The sequence below is a fragment of the Sapajus apella genome, unplaced genomic scaffold, assembly GCF_009761245.1.
Source record: "Sapajus apella isolate SASKATOON/1434 unplaced genomic scaffold, GSC_monkey_1.0 scaffold86, whole genome shotgun sequence".
Lineage (NCBI taxonomy): Eukaryota > Metazoa > Chordata > Mammalia > Primates > Cebidae > Sapajus > Sapajus apella.
In genome coordinates, this window is record NW_022437026.1 from 9,085,886 (window position 1) to 9,100,547 (window position 14,662).

General features: G+C 41.0%; 1 protein-coding gene across 1 annotated transcript in view; it reads left to right on the forward strand.

Moving 5' to 3' along the window:
- LOC116534109 (pregnancy zone protein-like) overlaps positions 1-14,662 on the forward strand; it is a gene marked incomplete at its 3' end in the record, with an annotated part of 40,095 nt that extends 25,433 nt beyond the window's left edge. Inside the window, exons 16-30 of the mRNA XM_032254216.1 lie at positions 1,216-1,383; positions 2,969-3,047; positions 5,077-5,188; positions 5,682-5,910; positions 6,404-6,530; positions 6,732-6,853; positions 7,069-7,120; positions 9,820-9,903; positions 10,446-10,622; positions 10,920-11,007; positions 11,649-11,805; positions 12,483-12,557; positions 12,844-13,021; positions 13,445-13,668; positions 14,537-14,662. Of these exons, the coding sequence (XP_032110107.1) occupies positions 1,216-1,383; positions 2,969-3,047; positions 5,077-5,188; positions 5,682-5,910; positions 6,404-6,530; positions 6,732-6,853; positions 7,069-7,120; positions 9,820-9,903; positions 10,446-10,622; positions 10,920-11,007; positions 11,649-11,805; positions 12,483-12,557; positions 12,844-13,021; positions 13,445-13,668; positions 14,537-14,662 (1,998 nt within the window). The remainder of the gene's footprint in view (positions 1-1,215; positions 1,384-2,968; positions 3,048-5,076; positions 5,189-5,681; positions 5,911-6,403; positions 6,531-6,731; positions 6,854-7,068; positions 7,121-9,819; positions 9,904-10,445; positions 10,623-10,919; positions 11,008-11,648; positions 11,806-12,482; positions 12,558-12,843; positions 13,022-13,444; positions 13,669-14,536) is intronic.

The following is a 14,662-nucleotide window of genomic DNA, read 5'->3' on the forward strand; positions in this document are numbered from 1 at the left end:
GTAGCAGTGAGAGGGGAGGATGCTAGAGGCTGCAGGTAGGATGGAAAACGGGGAAGGTCATGGCAAGCTCTGTTTACGTGGTGTGGAATTTGGAGTTGATAGTAAGTGCAATGGCGAATCAATGAGGAAATATATGCAGGAGAGTGGACAATTGAGACGAATCCATTGAAAAGATCATGTTTGCTGCTGAAAGTACGTGAGCAAGAATGAAAGCACGAGAACAGCTGAGAGGTTGTTACTACAGTAGCACAGATGACAGGTGACAGAAGCCAGATCAGAAGGTCTGCACGTGTGCTCAATGGCCTGAACACTGTATACCTGAGCAGGTGGCCTTACACAAGGCTCTGGGCAAGAGCAAAATGGAATTGAATTATTTCTCCATTGTCTCTGCACCTCAATTTTTCTTAAGCTAAACTTGGTCCTAACATAGTAGACTAAAAAGAAAACTTGGTACAGCCTTAGCGACATGAAATGGAAAAAGGAAATGAAACAAGTATTTACAGGGATTGTTTTAGGTGGGGGGCTGTGAGTGGCTTTTATTCTTTCATTACATGTCTCTGTGATGTCCACATTTTCTATGTTGTCTTAAAAGTAGGCATTTTTTTCTGGGAAATAGAGATAGTTTTATTTTTAGTCAACCAAAATGAATTTTGAGATTTTGACCGATTCATTTCAGCTCTCTAGATATTACTTTCTTTTGCACAACAAAAAGAATTAGGATCCATGACCTTTGATATCACTCCATGAGTCTCTGTGTTGCTTTTCATCATGTAAGCATGGGAGTGTTAAATAAACACCATAATCTTTTAAATCTCCTCTGGGACATTATCACTTTTTTTTTTTTCAACTTAAGCAGGCATTTTTAATTTTTTTAAATTTTTTTAAATTGTACTTTAGATTCTGGGGTACATAGGCAGATCATGCAGGATTGTTACATAGGTACACACACGGCAATATGGTTTGCTGCCTCCATCCCCCCGTCACCTATATCTGGCATTTCTTCTTCCCATGGTATCCCTCCCCAACCTCCTCACGCCCTGCTGTCCCTCCCTTAACCCCCGCCCAACAGACCCCAGTGTGTGATGCTCCCCTCCCTGTGTCCACGTGTTCTCATTATTAACACCCACCTATGAGTGAGAACATGCAGTGTTTGATTATCACATTTTAAAATTTGTTCAGAAGAAAAAGATTTTCTTTGTTCTCTCAATGTTGCAGGTCTATAATTTGCTACCAATAAAGAGTTCTTCACATACCTTTAGAGTTAGAAGTCCTGGCGTTGACTATGGTGAAGATTGTCTCAAAGCAAAAGGCATAACTCATGAGGGAACACTTTACGTAACAGAGCGGGTCCTGGATTGGTATGAACTTTACAGTATCTTCATGGTAATTCCTTTTCCTAAAAACATAACAAAAGTGGATCTCTACGCCTCTGTTAAGGTGGAGAAACAACGGGTTCTAAGCTCTAGGATTTTTAATTTCCTCCCTCCATCAAAGCGATAAGTAACAGAACAATATGAAATCTCAGAGACAGAGAACTTTGTGGACACAGATGTGCACACATGAATTTCTCTACCACTTTAAACAGCAAGTGGTTTACTTTTAGGCTGCAAACCTTAACCAAATGGATCCCAAAGCTACTTACTACCATCATATTGCCCTCTCAGTGACTCGGGGATTCCAATATGTGAGAAAGCCAAAACAAAATATTTTCCATAATGTGTCTGACACCCTTGGAAAGGCGAGCACCGTGTTGGTGACCATCATTTCAGCATTTGCACAAAAAACACTTGTTGAACGAATTCAGGATTGAATACATAAAGTGCAAAACTTTAGTCCTCACAGGACAGTAAAATTCCAGGAAAACTTAAAGTTGTCTTTCATTAAAAAAAGATTAACAAAACTTGTATTAGAAATGTTAGAATGTCTTAAAAATGTAATTCTTTAGTATTAACTATAACTGAGGAGAATTATCCAGGTTGTGAAATTAAATCGTATCACTATCAAACAGCACTAAGAACTTTTATCATCCGTTCAGGAAGATAAATCATTCATCTGATAAAGGTCTACAGCTTAGCTGAAAGCAATTTAAATCTCTCTCTTGTGGACCTTCCAGAAACGTAAATCGGTGGTAGAAGGATGGAAAGAACACTTCTTAGTTTATTAACTAGCTGTTTCATCATTGAACATTTATTTCTGGTTTATTTCTTTCTGTTGTGTATCACAACCCCCACCGACAACTGTGCTCAAGAGTCCCACAGTTTCCCAAATACTCTGAGATAAAATAGCAAATAATATTTACCTGTGACTAATACTGAAGAAGAGGGAAGGTGGAAACAGGTGGACCCTAGACAACTGGGGGCATCTGGATGGGGGCTTTAGATGCAGACATCTGAGACAATTAAAAGAAACTGAGAAAAAAGAGGAAAGGACCACAGGAATGAGTGGAGTGTAGACATTCAGGAAAAGCCTATCTTCTGATAAAACATAAACAAAACAGAGTTTACTAAGACTGTAAAGAGCGACCTCCAATATGCAACCCTTCAATTTAAAATAACAAGAAACAAGCAAAAAACGCTCTCTTGTAAGAAAGCCATAAGGAGAGCTCTGAGTATGCATACATAGACACAGACACCTGTTTCACGGAGGAAAAAAGAGAAGGAAACATCTAAGTCTAAGATACTCAGTTTTATGGAGGCAAAAAAAGTAATTAAGGAGTATTAGAGTATACCAGACAATATTTAGCAATAAGAATCAGAAATGGGTTTGAATTCCAAATCCTATTCACATACTAGCTGAATGAACTTGACCCTCTATGACTTTTTATAAATAGCTGTCCTCATGATGTGTAATTCTCATGATGTGCCTATGAACTATATATAAAATAATAGTGAAAGTACAGTACAAATTCAATCAATTATTTAGTCTCAAGATTGGATTGCCACTATGCTTAACAATTATTTTTTTTCAGTCCATAGGATTAGATATTTTCACCAACTCAAAAATCCATAAGTCACAGTTGTGTCCACATGAAGACGGCTCAAGAAGAGGTAAGGGGGCGATTTATTTGTCTGACAGAATAGAAGAAAAATGGTGCTTTATTGCGTTGGTTTAAGATAACAAGTTATTTTTCTAAGTATTGCATCTTGAGACTGCAGCAATTTCTTGATAAGTTAACCTCAAATAATATTTTTTCCTCAAATATAGGATTTTAAGCAATTACTGTTATTTTCTCTTTGACGTCAATATCAACTACCTTTTTGTTTTTGCCTTTAATAGTCTTGGCATTTTAGATCTTCCTTATCTGTGGTGGATTCAATTAGTCAGAATTAGATTAAATGGCAGTAACAAACTCCTACATCTCAGTGGGTAAGCATATAATAGTGTGATTTTTGCTCATAGAAAATCTACTTGTAAGTTCAGACACTCTCCAGAACAGCTCCCTGGCAAACAGTGAATCAGAGAGAATCAGTTACTTTCCTCTGGTGACTCTGCCATCACCAATGTGGCTTTCAGGGTCAGACCCATTGGGAAGGAGGTTGCATGTGACTCTTACAGCCAGGACCAGGAATGCTGTACATCATTTCTGCCCATGTTCCTGCTTTAAATGCAAAGCAGGCTGAGAAATGGGAAGGCCCATGTGGATAGTAACGGTCTCTCTCATATCTTCTTCTGGAAATTGAAGTGATTTTTGTAATATTGAACAAAAGAGAGTAATTCAACTTTTGGTAGATACTCTACTACTGCATAGTCTCTTAGTGTGTTTCAAGTATACCTGGAAATAAGGAAAAGTTGAAAGGGCCTAACTTGCAAAATTCTTTTTTTTTTTTTGAGACAGAGTCTCACTCTGTTGCCAGGCGCTAAGCTGGAGTGCAGTGGCACAATCTGGGCTCACTGCAACCTCCGCCTCCCGGGTTCAAGCAATTCTCCTGCCTCAGCCTCCCAAGTAGCTGGGACTACAGGCGCACGCCACCGTGCCCAGCTAGTTTTTGTATTTTTAGTAGAGACGGGATTTCACCATGTTGGCCAGGATCCTCTCGATTTCTTGACCTCGTGATCCACCCACCTCAGCCTCCCAAAGTGCTGGGATTACAGGCCTGAGCCACCACGCCCAAAATTCTTTTCTACCATCATCAGGCCTAGAGAAATTTTTCTCTGCATGCATGAATGTCGACTAAATTTACTTTTTAATAAAAAATGAGGATGGCAGTAAAAAGTGTTAAAAAAAAAAAAAGTAAACACATTTTAATACAGCAGATTCATTGGCTGGGAAGGCAAGGAGTAATGTTCTAGTTGAAAACAAAGGAGTCATTAAAGATATTTCCTTACCAGAAAAAAAATCCTAGAGAATAAATTTTTATTACCCCCATGAATCTCCCTTCCACCTTTGTGTATATTTTTGTGTGGTCCTTTCCTGGGACTGCCTTCCCATTCACCTCTGCTTCCCATGCATCAGTGATCACCTTAGGCTCTGCTTTGGCGAAGTCTCTTCCAGCCTATCTAAAGCGGATTGTCTTTTCATTCTTGACTCCCATTGTCTAAACCACATACTTTACCTTATCCTCTTGCTTATTGTTTATGTCTCCATATTCATTCAATGTTGAAACAAACAAAAAATCATTCCTGAAATCATCTTGATTAGCAAATATCCATTCCTCTTGTTTTATTCTCACTGCAAATGGAAGAGATGTGACCATAATTTCAGTGTAAGAGCAATATTTGGTGTATTAAATTACTCTTTATTCTTCCCTTCACCAGTTGAATAACCATCTTAGACAGAGCTACATTTGCTTTTTATAATCAGCTTTTATTTTAGATTCAGGAGGTATGTGTACAGTTCATTTATTTTTATTTATAAAGAACACTATATTTAGCTCTAGATTCTATTTGAAGAAAAAATAGGGTTAGCCTTTCTATAGGAACGTGAACAAAATAACAAGCTGGAAGGTTAAATGGTTCCAATAATAAACATTCCCCAAGCATGTGACCTTGTTCCACTTGAGAAATAAGGCAGCTATAAGAAACTGATGATAAAAATGAGGTTCACACTGGAGCCTGTGTGTTGTCTTCCTGGATCAGAACCAGAAATTATGTCCCAGATATTCTATGACGAACCTCAGAGATGGCAAGTGGAAGAGATCGTCCGGAAGTACTTCCCTGAGACCTGGATCTGGAATTTGGTGGTAGTTGAGTAAGTTGTGTGTTGCCTGGAATTTAGTTTAGGAGAGGGTTTGAATCCTTGTGTATGGCTGACGGTATCCTTGATTCCTGATTCTTTTAGCTCTGCTCTGCTCTTTCCTGGTAAATATTGAGGTGTACAGTTCGTTTATCTCATAATAAACAGTGATAATTTTTTTCCTAATTTGGTCTACAGACAACTAAAATAGTAGAAATAAGATGCTACCATGCCTCTTAAATAAAGGAAAGGGAAGGGGAGGGGAGGGAGATGGAAAGAAAGAACAAAAGGAAGGCAAGAATGTAAAAAGGAAGAAAGTGAGGGAGGGAGGAAGGAAGGGAGGAAAGGAAACACTTAAAGACCTCACTAGGAGCACCAACGCTTAGATCAGGTTTCGCATTTACCAAACTAGTTACCGCGTTATCATGTTCCAGGATCAGCCATAGTTTGTGTTAAAAAAAAAAAAAAAAAGACTTGCTCACGGTCCTCCTCTCTGCCCCTTCACTAGCTCATCAGGTGGCAGTGAGCTGGCGATGCAGGTCCCTGACACCATCACGGAGTGGAAGGCCAGCGCATTCTGCTTGTCTGGAAACGCAGGGCTTGGCCTCTCTCCTACTGTGTCTCTTCGAGCCTTCCAGCCGTTCTTCCTAGAACTCACCCTCCCGTATTCTGTGGTGCGAGGAGAAGCCTTCACACTCAAAGCCACTGTGTTTAACTACTTGGCCTTTTGCATTCGGGTAAGGGCACTTCTCTGGAAGTGAATAAGAATAGAAGATGGTCACCTTTCATTACCAGGTCTCCTAGGTAACCCAGGAAATCAGAACTGCCTATGACATATCCTAAATTTGGAACAGACCTGATACTAAGAGCAAAGGTACCTGACAGGTCCAAGGTGGTAAGGTTATATTCATTCAGGCTCCTATATCTGTGTATTCCTAAATTCACACATTATGTCTACCTGATTGCTTCACGTTTTTCACTCTGACTAAAGAAAACATCTCTTTCTTCCGTTGGCACAAGGCTAAACCCTAAACACGTATCCTAATTCCTGTCAGTTTTTCAGTTTTCTTATTTCAAACCCTAAACGACAAGGTGTCTGGTAGAGCTGACCATGTTTGCACAGCTTCTCAGCACCTTTGGACTGACAGACATTGTCCCTCCCAGCGTCTTCCCCAGTGTTCGCCCTGTTCTGTGTCTCTTCACAAACTTGTGGTTGGGTGTGGGGGACAGGTCACTGTGCAGCTGGAGGTCTCTTCCGCTTTCCTGGCTGTCCCAGTAGAGAAGAATGACGAACCTCACTGTGTCTGTAGAAACGGACGGAAAACCGTGTCCTGGACTGTGACCCCAAAGTCACTGGGTGAGTAGTAACACTATTAGCAAATTCCACTTCACGTGCTGAGATGATTTGTTTTCTGCACTGACCCCAATACATGCTTTTTCTCCTCCTTTAATACTAATCAAGAGGAAGCCAACCACTGGATACAGTGAGGAAACTTAAAAAGAAGAAACTGTTCAATATAGAATCACCGTTTAACTCCTTGAGAACTTTATTCCCCAGGAAAGGTGAATTTCACAGCTACCGCAGAAGCCGTGCGTTCTCAGGAAATGTGTGACAATCAGGTGACTGACGTCCCAAAACACGCACCAAAGGACACCGTAGTCAAGCCCTTACTAGTTGAGGTACGTGAGTTTACTCTCTGTGAGTCTCAGAGGCCTTATTATTGCATATGGTATTATCTAATATGCATCTGACAGTAACATTTCATTCCCAAGAAAGCGGACAGATCTGCAATCCAATTTTTCACCAACATTTTCTCCTTTGCTTTCAAGTGTTTACTTTTTCTCCTGTACATTCAGCATCGCTTTACTTTTTTGTTTTTGTTGTCAACATAAAGCCTGAAGGAATAACCAAGGAGGAAACTTTCAACACGCTGCTCTGCGCATCAGGTAAGTGTAATAAATAGAGAAATTTTTCATGTTAAGTAACTTGCCAGAGTATATAGTTGTGGAATGTCTTTTGGGGACATGCTTTTCCCTGAGAGAGAGAAAAAAGCTCTTACCCTCCTCCAAATCTAAGGACATTTGATGAAAACCGCTGTCCTGATGAAAATCACTTGGAATGAGGCTCAATGTTCTTAGGGGAATAAACAGAAAGCACTTTTTAGGATAAAGTATTATCATCAAATTTTAAGAATAAGGAAATGAGCATAGAGAATATGAAAGACTTGCTTAGAAGCTTAAAAGCTCTTGCCTAATAATGACTAAGGCTGTTGACCTCAGGACACGGTTCTTTCTACTACATCTCTGTTTCTCAAATGTCCTCCTAAACCGTGTTGAAAATATTGAAATATCTGTGTGACATTAGTATGATTTATTATTCAATTAACAGTTTAAATGTACTCATGTTTTTACTTAAGTTATTTTAAAAGGAACTCCAGGTGACTAACTTGTATAGGAAGCTAATATGTTGCTAATATTATTAACATTAACAATATAAAAATTACCACTATATTGAAAGAGAAGGGGAAAAGCTAACACTTTTTAAAAATTTATTTAAGAGATCATAAAAACTTCAACGCTGTGACATCTTCACTCCTCTTGTGGATAGGGACCAGTCTGCAGATCCCTCTTCTCTGCATGAGGAGCCCTGGATAAAACCATCTAGTCGCTGGCTTTAATAAGAACGATGCACTAGTGTCCGAAATTTACAACTATGATTCCCACCTTTTTTCTGAGCTCAAACTCACGTATTCAGCTGCCCACTCCTCTCCACTTACAGCCTTGTAGGTCTCATAGGCATATCAAAATTAGCAAGTTTAAAACTGAGTATCTGCTCGTCCTCACAGACCAGCTCCTCCCTCAATTTCCTTCATCTCAGGTGATGGAAAATCCATTCTTCTACTGGGTGGGGAGAAACCTCTGGAGTTCTTCTTTACTGTGTTCTCCCCCTTATACTCCCCGCCCAATCCACACACAAATCTAGCCGACTCCGCCTTCGCCTTGGACCCAGAGTCTGCCCGCTGCTCTCCGTCTCTGCTACTCTGGTCCTTCCACTTGCAGGCTCTCAACAGCTTTCTAACTGTCTACTGATCTTCTCTTCTTCTCCCTCAGCAAGAGGGATCCTTTAAAGAACTGTCAGATCATGTCCCTCCTCTTCTCTAACCCTTTCAGAAATCTTCCATGTCCCCCAAAGCTGAAGTCTCAGTTTGTAATGCCACTCAGAAACCCTTGCTCCCCCATGACTTCACGTCTTCCTAACCTCTCCTTTGCTCACCCCGTGCCGGCCACACTGACCTCCTTCTTCCTGTTGGAATACAACCAGCGTGCTTCATCCTCTGGAGTCCTTTTACTGTTTGTTCCTTTTTCCTGGAAGTATCTTCTCCCAGGTTTCAGTAAATCTGGGCTCCCTGACTTACTTAGAGTCTCTGCTCATATAGGAATTTTTATCAGTGAGGTTTTCCACAGAGAGCTGCTCCCCACATCCTGCACTTCCTGACCTGCCTTGTTTTACTAGCTCACCACAGAAATATTTACCCTGCTTTAATTTCTCTAAAACACTTACCAACATCTGGCATACTAAATATACTCTTGCTTGTTTATCCTACCCCTCCCCTAAAAATGAAATCTCCAGGAGGCCAGGAAATTTGTTTTGAAACTTTCAGCATCATTGTGATTAAAACAGAACCTGGTACCTAGCATATACTGAATACAAATGAGTGGAAGGAATGTAATTCTTGAAAAGCACTAACAGTAGTAGGAATTAATATAACTCATGAAGAGAAGGAAATACGTATACCATAAGTATCTGCCTGGAAGAAAAGCCATAGAAATTTAGCACAAATGTATATGATGGATATGAACTTCACTGAGAGATGAATCATGGCTTTAAGGGAAACTTGGATTGCTTCAAATAAATCATATGATAACTGAGCCCGGCATGATGGCTCACACTGTAATTCCAGCACATTGGGAGATGGAGGTGGGCAAATCGCTTTAGGCCAGAAGTTCAAGACTAGCTGGGCCAACCCCTCTCTACAAAAAATGCAAAAATTAGCCAGGCATGGTAGTACATACCTGTAATCCCACATACTCAGGTGACTGAGGCACAAGAATCATTTGAACCCGGGAAGCAGAGGTTGCAGTGAGATCATGGCACTGTACTTCAGCCTGGGTGACAGAGCGAGACTCTGTCACCAAAAAAAAAAAAAAAAAAAGCCAGGCATGGTGGTTCACGCCTGTAATCCCAGCACTTTGGGAGGCTGAGGTGGGTGGATCAGGAGGTCAGGAGTTTGAGACCAGCCTGACCAACATGGTGAAACCTTGTCTCCACTAAAAATACAAAAATTAGCTGGGCGTGGTGGCACACGCCTGTAATCCCAGCTACTCAGGAGGCTGAGGCAGGAGAATTGCCTGAACCTGGGAGGCGGAGATTGCGGTGAGCCAAGATCATGCCACTGCACTCCAGCCTGGGCGACAGAGTGAGACTTCATCTCAAAAAAAAAGAAGAAGAAGAAGAAGAAGTTATATAATGACCAAGGAAAATAAAAGGCTGGATCTAGATGATGGAGAGAGAAAGGATTCATGACAAAAACAGAGCATTTCTCTCATTTTCCCCTCCTTTACATGTGTTTGTCTTCTTTCATTAGATACTGGAGTATCTGAAAATGTGTCACTGAATGTTCCTTCAGATGTGGTTGAAGGATCTCCCAGGGCAACATACTCAGTTTTGGGTGAGTCTTTCAGCCCAAGGGAAGCAGCTTTCTAGCTCTATAATTCTAGTGCATGGGCCTCACCAACCATGATTAATGAGGTCTCTGACAAGAGGCACTGAATTGAGAGAAAGCACTAAGTTAGGGGTTATACTATGTTACAGTTGGAAAGGGGGTTGAATAGATATTGTTCTACATGTTATGCCTTGATATACTCTAAAAGGAAAGGGTCACCTCTCTGGGCCCTGATCTTCAAGCAATTTACTAGGTGGTAATGCTTCCTAGTCAATTTGAAAATGGTTGTGGTTGAGTTTTACCAGGCATGTGGAGCATGAGAAAAGACAGATCACCTACCATTCAGTCTCTTCCCTGCTTTCTCCATCCTTGAACCATCTACTTTATTTTCTCACCTTTTGTTTTCCTCCATATTTCTTGTTTTTTTACTTTTTAGAGTCTTCTTGTCCTTCCCTATACAGGTCATTTGGCCTCGCAGTCAGCTAACAATCTGTTTTCCTAGCCCAATACCAACCATCTCTGATTTCTTTACAACTTTTACTCCATAGGTGATATACTAGGCTCTGTGGTACAAAACCTTCAGAACCTTCTCCAGATGCCCTATGGTTGTGGAGAGCAGAATATGGTCCTTTTTGTTCCCAACATTTATGTTCTGAACTATCTGAGTACAACACGACAGCTGACAGAGGAGATCAAGGCCAAAGCCATCAACTACCTCATCAGTGGTGAGAGATTACCTCAAAAGGAAGACCCTTAATCTCTTAAACATTTCATGGTGAACTAAAATCAACATCTCTTTCATTAAGATTTGATAATCGTTGTTGTGAATTTCAATACAATGTCCCAATATACAAGTAGAAAATTCAATAGTATCATCAAGCCTGTGATTGGGGGTTGGGAGAAATTTTAATTAAATATTAGTTACTCCTAATTAGTTATTCCTAACAGCACTGAGAAAAAAAGCTTAACAATCCTCCAATGTCTTTGCCATTTTGATAAATCTGTGAACGCTTCCTCTTCAGGGTACCAAAGGCAATTGAATTATAGGCACATAGATGGTTCCTACAGCACCTTTGGGGAACATGATGGTAGAAGCGAAGGAAACACTTGGTGAGTTTCTTCTCTCCCTATGCTTTCTCTAGATCCGTGACATTCCAGGATTCTAGAAATAGCTACTCTCTAATATCTGGGGTTTTTGTGGAAAATTGTTAGTCTTTAAATAACACATGTGCTGTATGTATCATTGCTGTTGGGTAATCTCACCATGACATCTCTGAAAGCTTACCTGCTGTGATAACACAGCTGCCAGTGGTGAAATAAGGATCTTCTCAATGGAAATACAAGGCAGAAATGTCATTCTATAAAATGACAGAGGAAGAGGCTTCCACACTCTGCATTAAAGAAGGAGAGAAGGGAGAGGACAGAAGGAGGCTGTGATGCAGGAAAATCAGAACAAATCATTCTGGAAATGCAGTTTTGATGGTGGGGAGGCCTGGAGGCTCCAACAAATGTTTCATAACAAAAAATTTAAAAAGAATCAACTCAGAGAAACCAATAAAGTTGAGTGGTAATAAAGATATTGAGATGTTTGTTGGACTAGAGTATGTTCAGCTCTTAGATACTATTTCCCCATCAATTCCTCCCAGTGATCTTCTCTGCTTAATTGTGAAGAACAATGTCTGGAGGCAGTAGGCAAAGTCAGCTGTGGAAATGAGGTGGTCCTCACGTCTGTGTCTCTGTTTTGCTGACAGGCTCACTGCATTTGTGCTCAAGTCCTTTGCTCAAGCCCGATCGTACATCTTTGTGGATGACTTAGACTTCAGGGATGCCTTCAAGTGGCTCTCAGAGAGACAAAAGGAAAATGGCTGTTTCCAACACTCTGGATCACTGCTGAATAACGCTATTATGGTGATGCCTTTTCTATTTCTGTTCTGGTCCCTGAAGATAATGATATGTGGGAGGAAATGAGGTCTGAATTGAGTCCTCCAGTCTTAGTGACATAGATTTCAGGAAGAATGGTGGACTCTAAATCTCCTGAAATCTAGCAGTCCCTTAGTAGTTTTACATTAAATGAAAATGGTGTTCAAAAAAACTCCAAAGCCAAACACATTATAAAAAGTGAGGGCCCGGCGTGGTGGTTCAAGTCCGTAATCCCAGCACTTTGGGAGGCCGAGGCGGGCAGATCACGAGGTCAAGAGATCGAGACTATCCTGGCCAACATGGTGAAACCCGTCTCTACTAAAAATACAAAAATTAGCTGGGCATGGTGGCGTGCACCTGTAGTCTCAGCTACTCGGGAGGCTGAGGCAGGAGAATTGCTTGAACCCAGGAGGCGGAGGCTGCAGTGAGCCAAGATCGTGCCACTGCAGTCTAGCCTGGTGCCTGGCAACAGAGTGAGACTCTGTTTCCAAAAAAAAAAAAAAAAAAAGTGAGAATTTTAGGGTAGAGGAGGAAGAGGAGAAAATCAACATTCTAGCATAAGACACAAACCATCTGGTGAAGATGTCAAAGGGAAAGGAAGTTTTAGCAGGTGCTGCCTCATGACTGTTGAAGTGTTTGAGTCTCTCTGCCTCTGATTCCTACAGGGTGGGGTGGACGATGAGGTGACACTCTCTGCCTACATCACCATTGCTCTGCTGGAGATGAAACTGCCTGCCACGGTATGTTCACACCCTCCCCTGTACTACCTTCACACGAGTAAAGAACAAAATTATGGTATGATGGATCCCTGAGGGAAATTAATTGTGATTTTTATGGAATTTAATTTTGGCATATTTCACTGGAATGTAAAGGACCAGATCCTTTTGGAAGCAGCAGAGGAAACTCCTCTCTGGTCAGAACTGTGAGGTTACACAGGCACATTAGGGTTTTTGATCTACAGTTAGCCTGGGGAAGCTCATTCACCTGGTTCTGCTATTTTACAATAGCCTTTCATCTTCTCCATAGAGCCAAAGTGTCAGTAGGGCCCTATTCTGCCTTGAAACGGCCTGGAGATCCGCCTCAGAGGCCCAGGGAAGTCTCGTCTATACCAAAGCATTATTGGCCTACGCCTTTGCCCTAGCAGGAAACCAGGTCAAGCGAAGAGAGCTGCTTGAATCATTAAACAGAGACGCTGTGAAAGAAGGTGAGAGATGCTCCTGCAAAGTTTACTTCTAACAACCACCGGTTACCAGAAGGGAAGATCCCTCTACTGAGCTCATGCCTGTCATGCTACCTTACTTTAGTGACAGTGAGAATCATTATCATTGACCTAAGACTGGATAACATGGATCATTTGAGTAATCCACACAGCATAGACTCTATACAGCCCCAGCTTCTAATCACACACATGTAACAGACACTCGGGCTCAATGTTATTCTCTGCAACTTTACTTTCTTGGCAAAGATTTATTTGATGGTGACTAATGCTTTCATTTTATTTAATGCTTTCACTTCGTTAAAATGAAAGGTCAATTTATTAGGTAAGCTGTAATTATAATCATTACTCATGGATTAGATTTTGAAACAATTCTTTAAGCTCAAAATTCTATCCGTTTCCATGTCAAAGAGGATTCAATCCACTGGCAACATCCTGGGAAACTTCGAGAAGCTGAGACACTCCATTCTCAATCCCGGGCTCCCTCTGTGGAAGTGGAGACGGCATCTTACGTGCTCCTTGCCTATGTTACCGTCCAGCCTGCCCCGTCTCCAGAGGACCTGTCTGTGGCATCACGTATTGTCAAGTGGATTACCAAGCAGCGAAACCCCCATGGGGGCTTCTCCTCCACTCAGGTCTGTGGCGAGACTCTGGAAGGAAACAAAAATATATTAACAAATATGAAGACACAGCCATCTCCTAGGAGTTGAATAGTGGAATACTCCGTATCTCTAATTCACACCTTCTCCATCCCTCCACTGGCAGACAAGTTTCAGCCTTACTGTCTTAGAAACGGGTTACTGCTCTGTCCTCTCTATATTCTCTCCTAACTCTCTAGTGGACCCCCAGCCACACAGGTAGGTTTGTCTTCACAAAGCAATGTCTTCAAGGGGTTACTTCCCTTAGAAAATAAATCTTCGTTTTCACCCAAAGCCTAAAATTATCTGGTGTTTTATCCAAAATATTTTCTCTCCCCAGTAAACACAAGTGCACCAACCTAATGAGCAGATGCCTTTGCTTGTTCCAGAACTGGCTCACTGCAGTTTGCATGACCTCACATAGAGCATTCCCCACCCTGATGCCTCTCTTCTGTCTACAGAAACCCTGCTCATTATTCAGAGATAATCCTATTTCTCACCCTCTTCAGTCTTCTCTTACTGTTCTAACCCATACTTTCTTCTCTCTTTTCTGAACTTTTATAACAAATATTGTTACATAAATTTATAAATTATTGAAATAGCCTGGGCTTGTGTCAAATATCTGAGTCTTATCTCCATATGTATATTGTAAACTAGCTGAATGATGAAACTTTGTATAAATTTACCTTCAAAGTACCTAGAATAGTTTGTCATTACTAACCAGATTGAACTGAATTGAAATAGAGTTAGTCGACTGTGTTTATGACTAAATAATTCTGAAAAATAATAGTGTTGTTGTGGTTTACATCCAGTGTGAGTTTGTTACTTTCCTCTCCTGTGATTTCTATACCCATTATTTTTTCAGGACACAGTGGTGGCTCTTCAAGCCCTCTCCGAATATGGAAAAGCAACTTTCACCAACAGTGAGAAAGCAGCTTTGGTTACTGTCAAATCTTCAGACACCTTCTCTAAAGACTTCCAAGTAGATGAC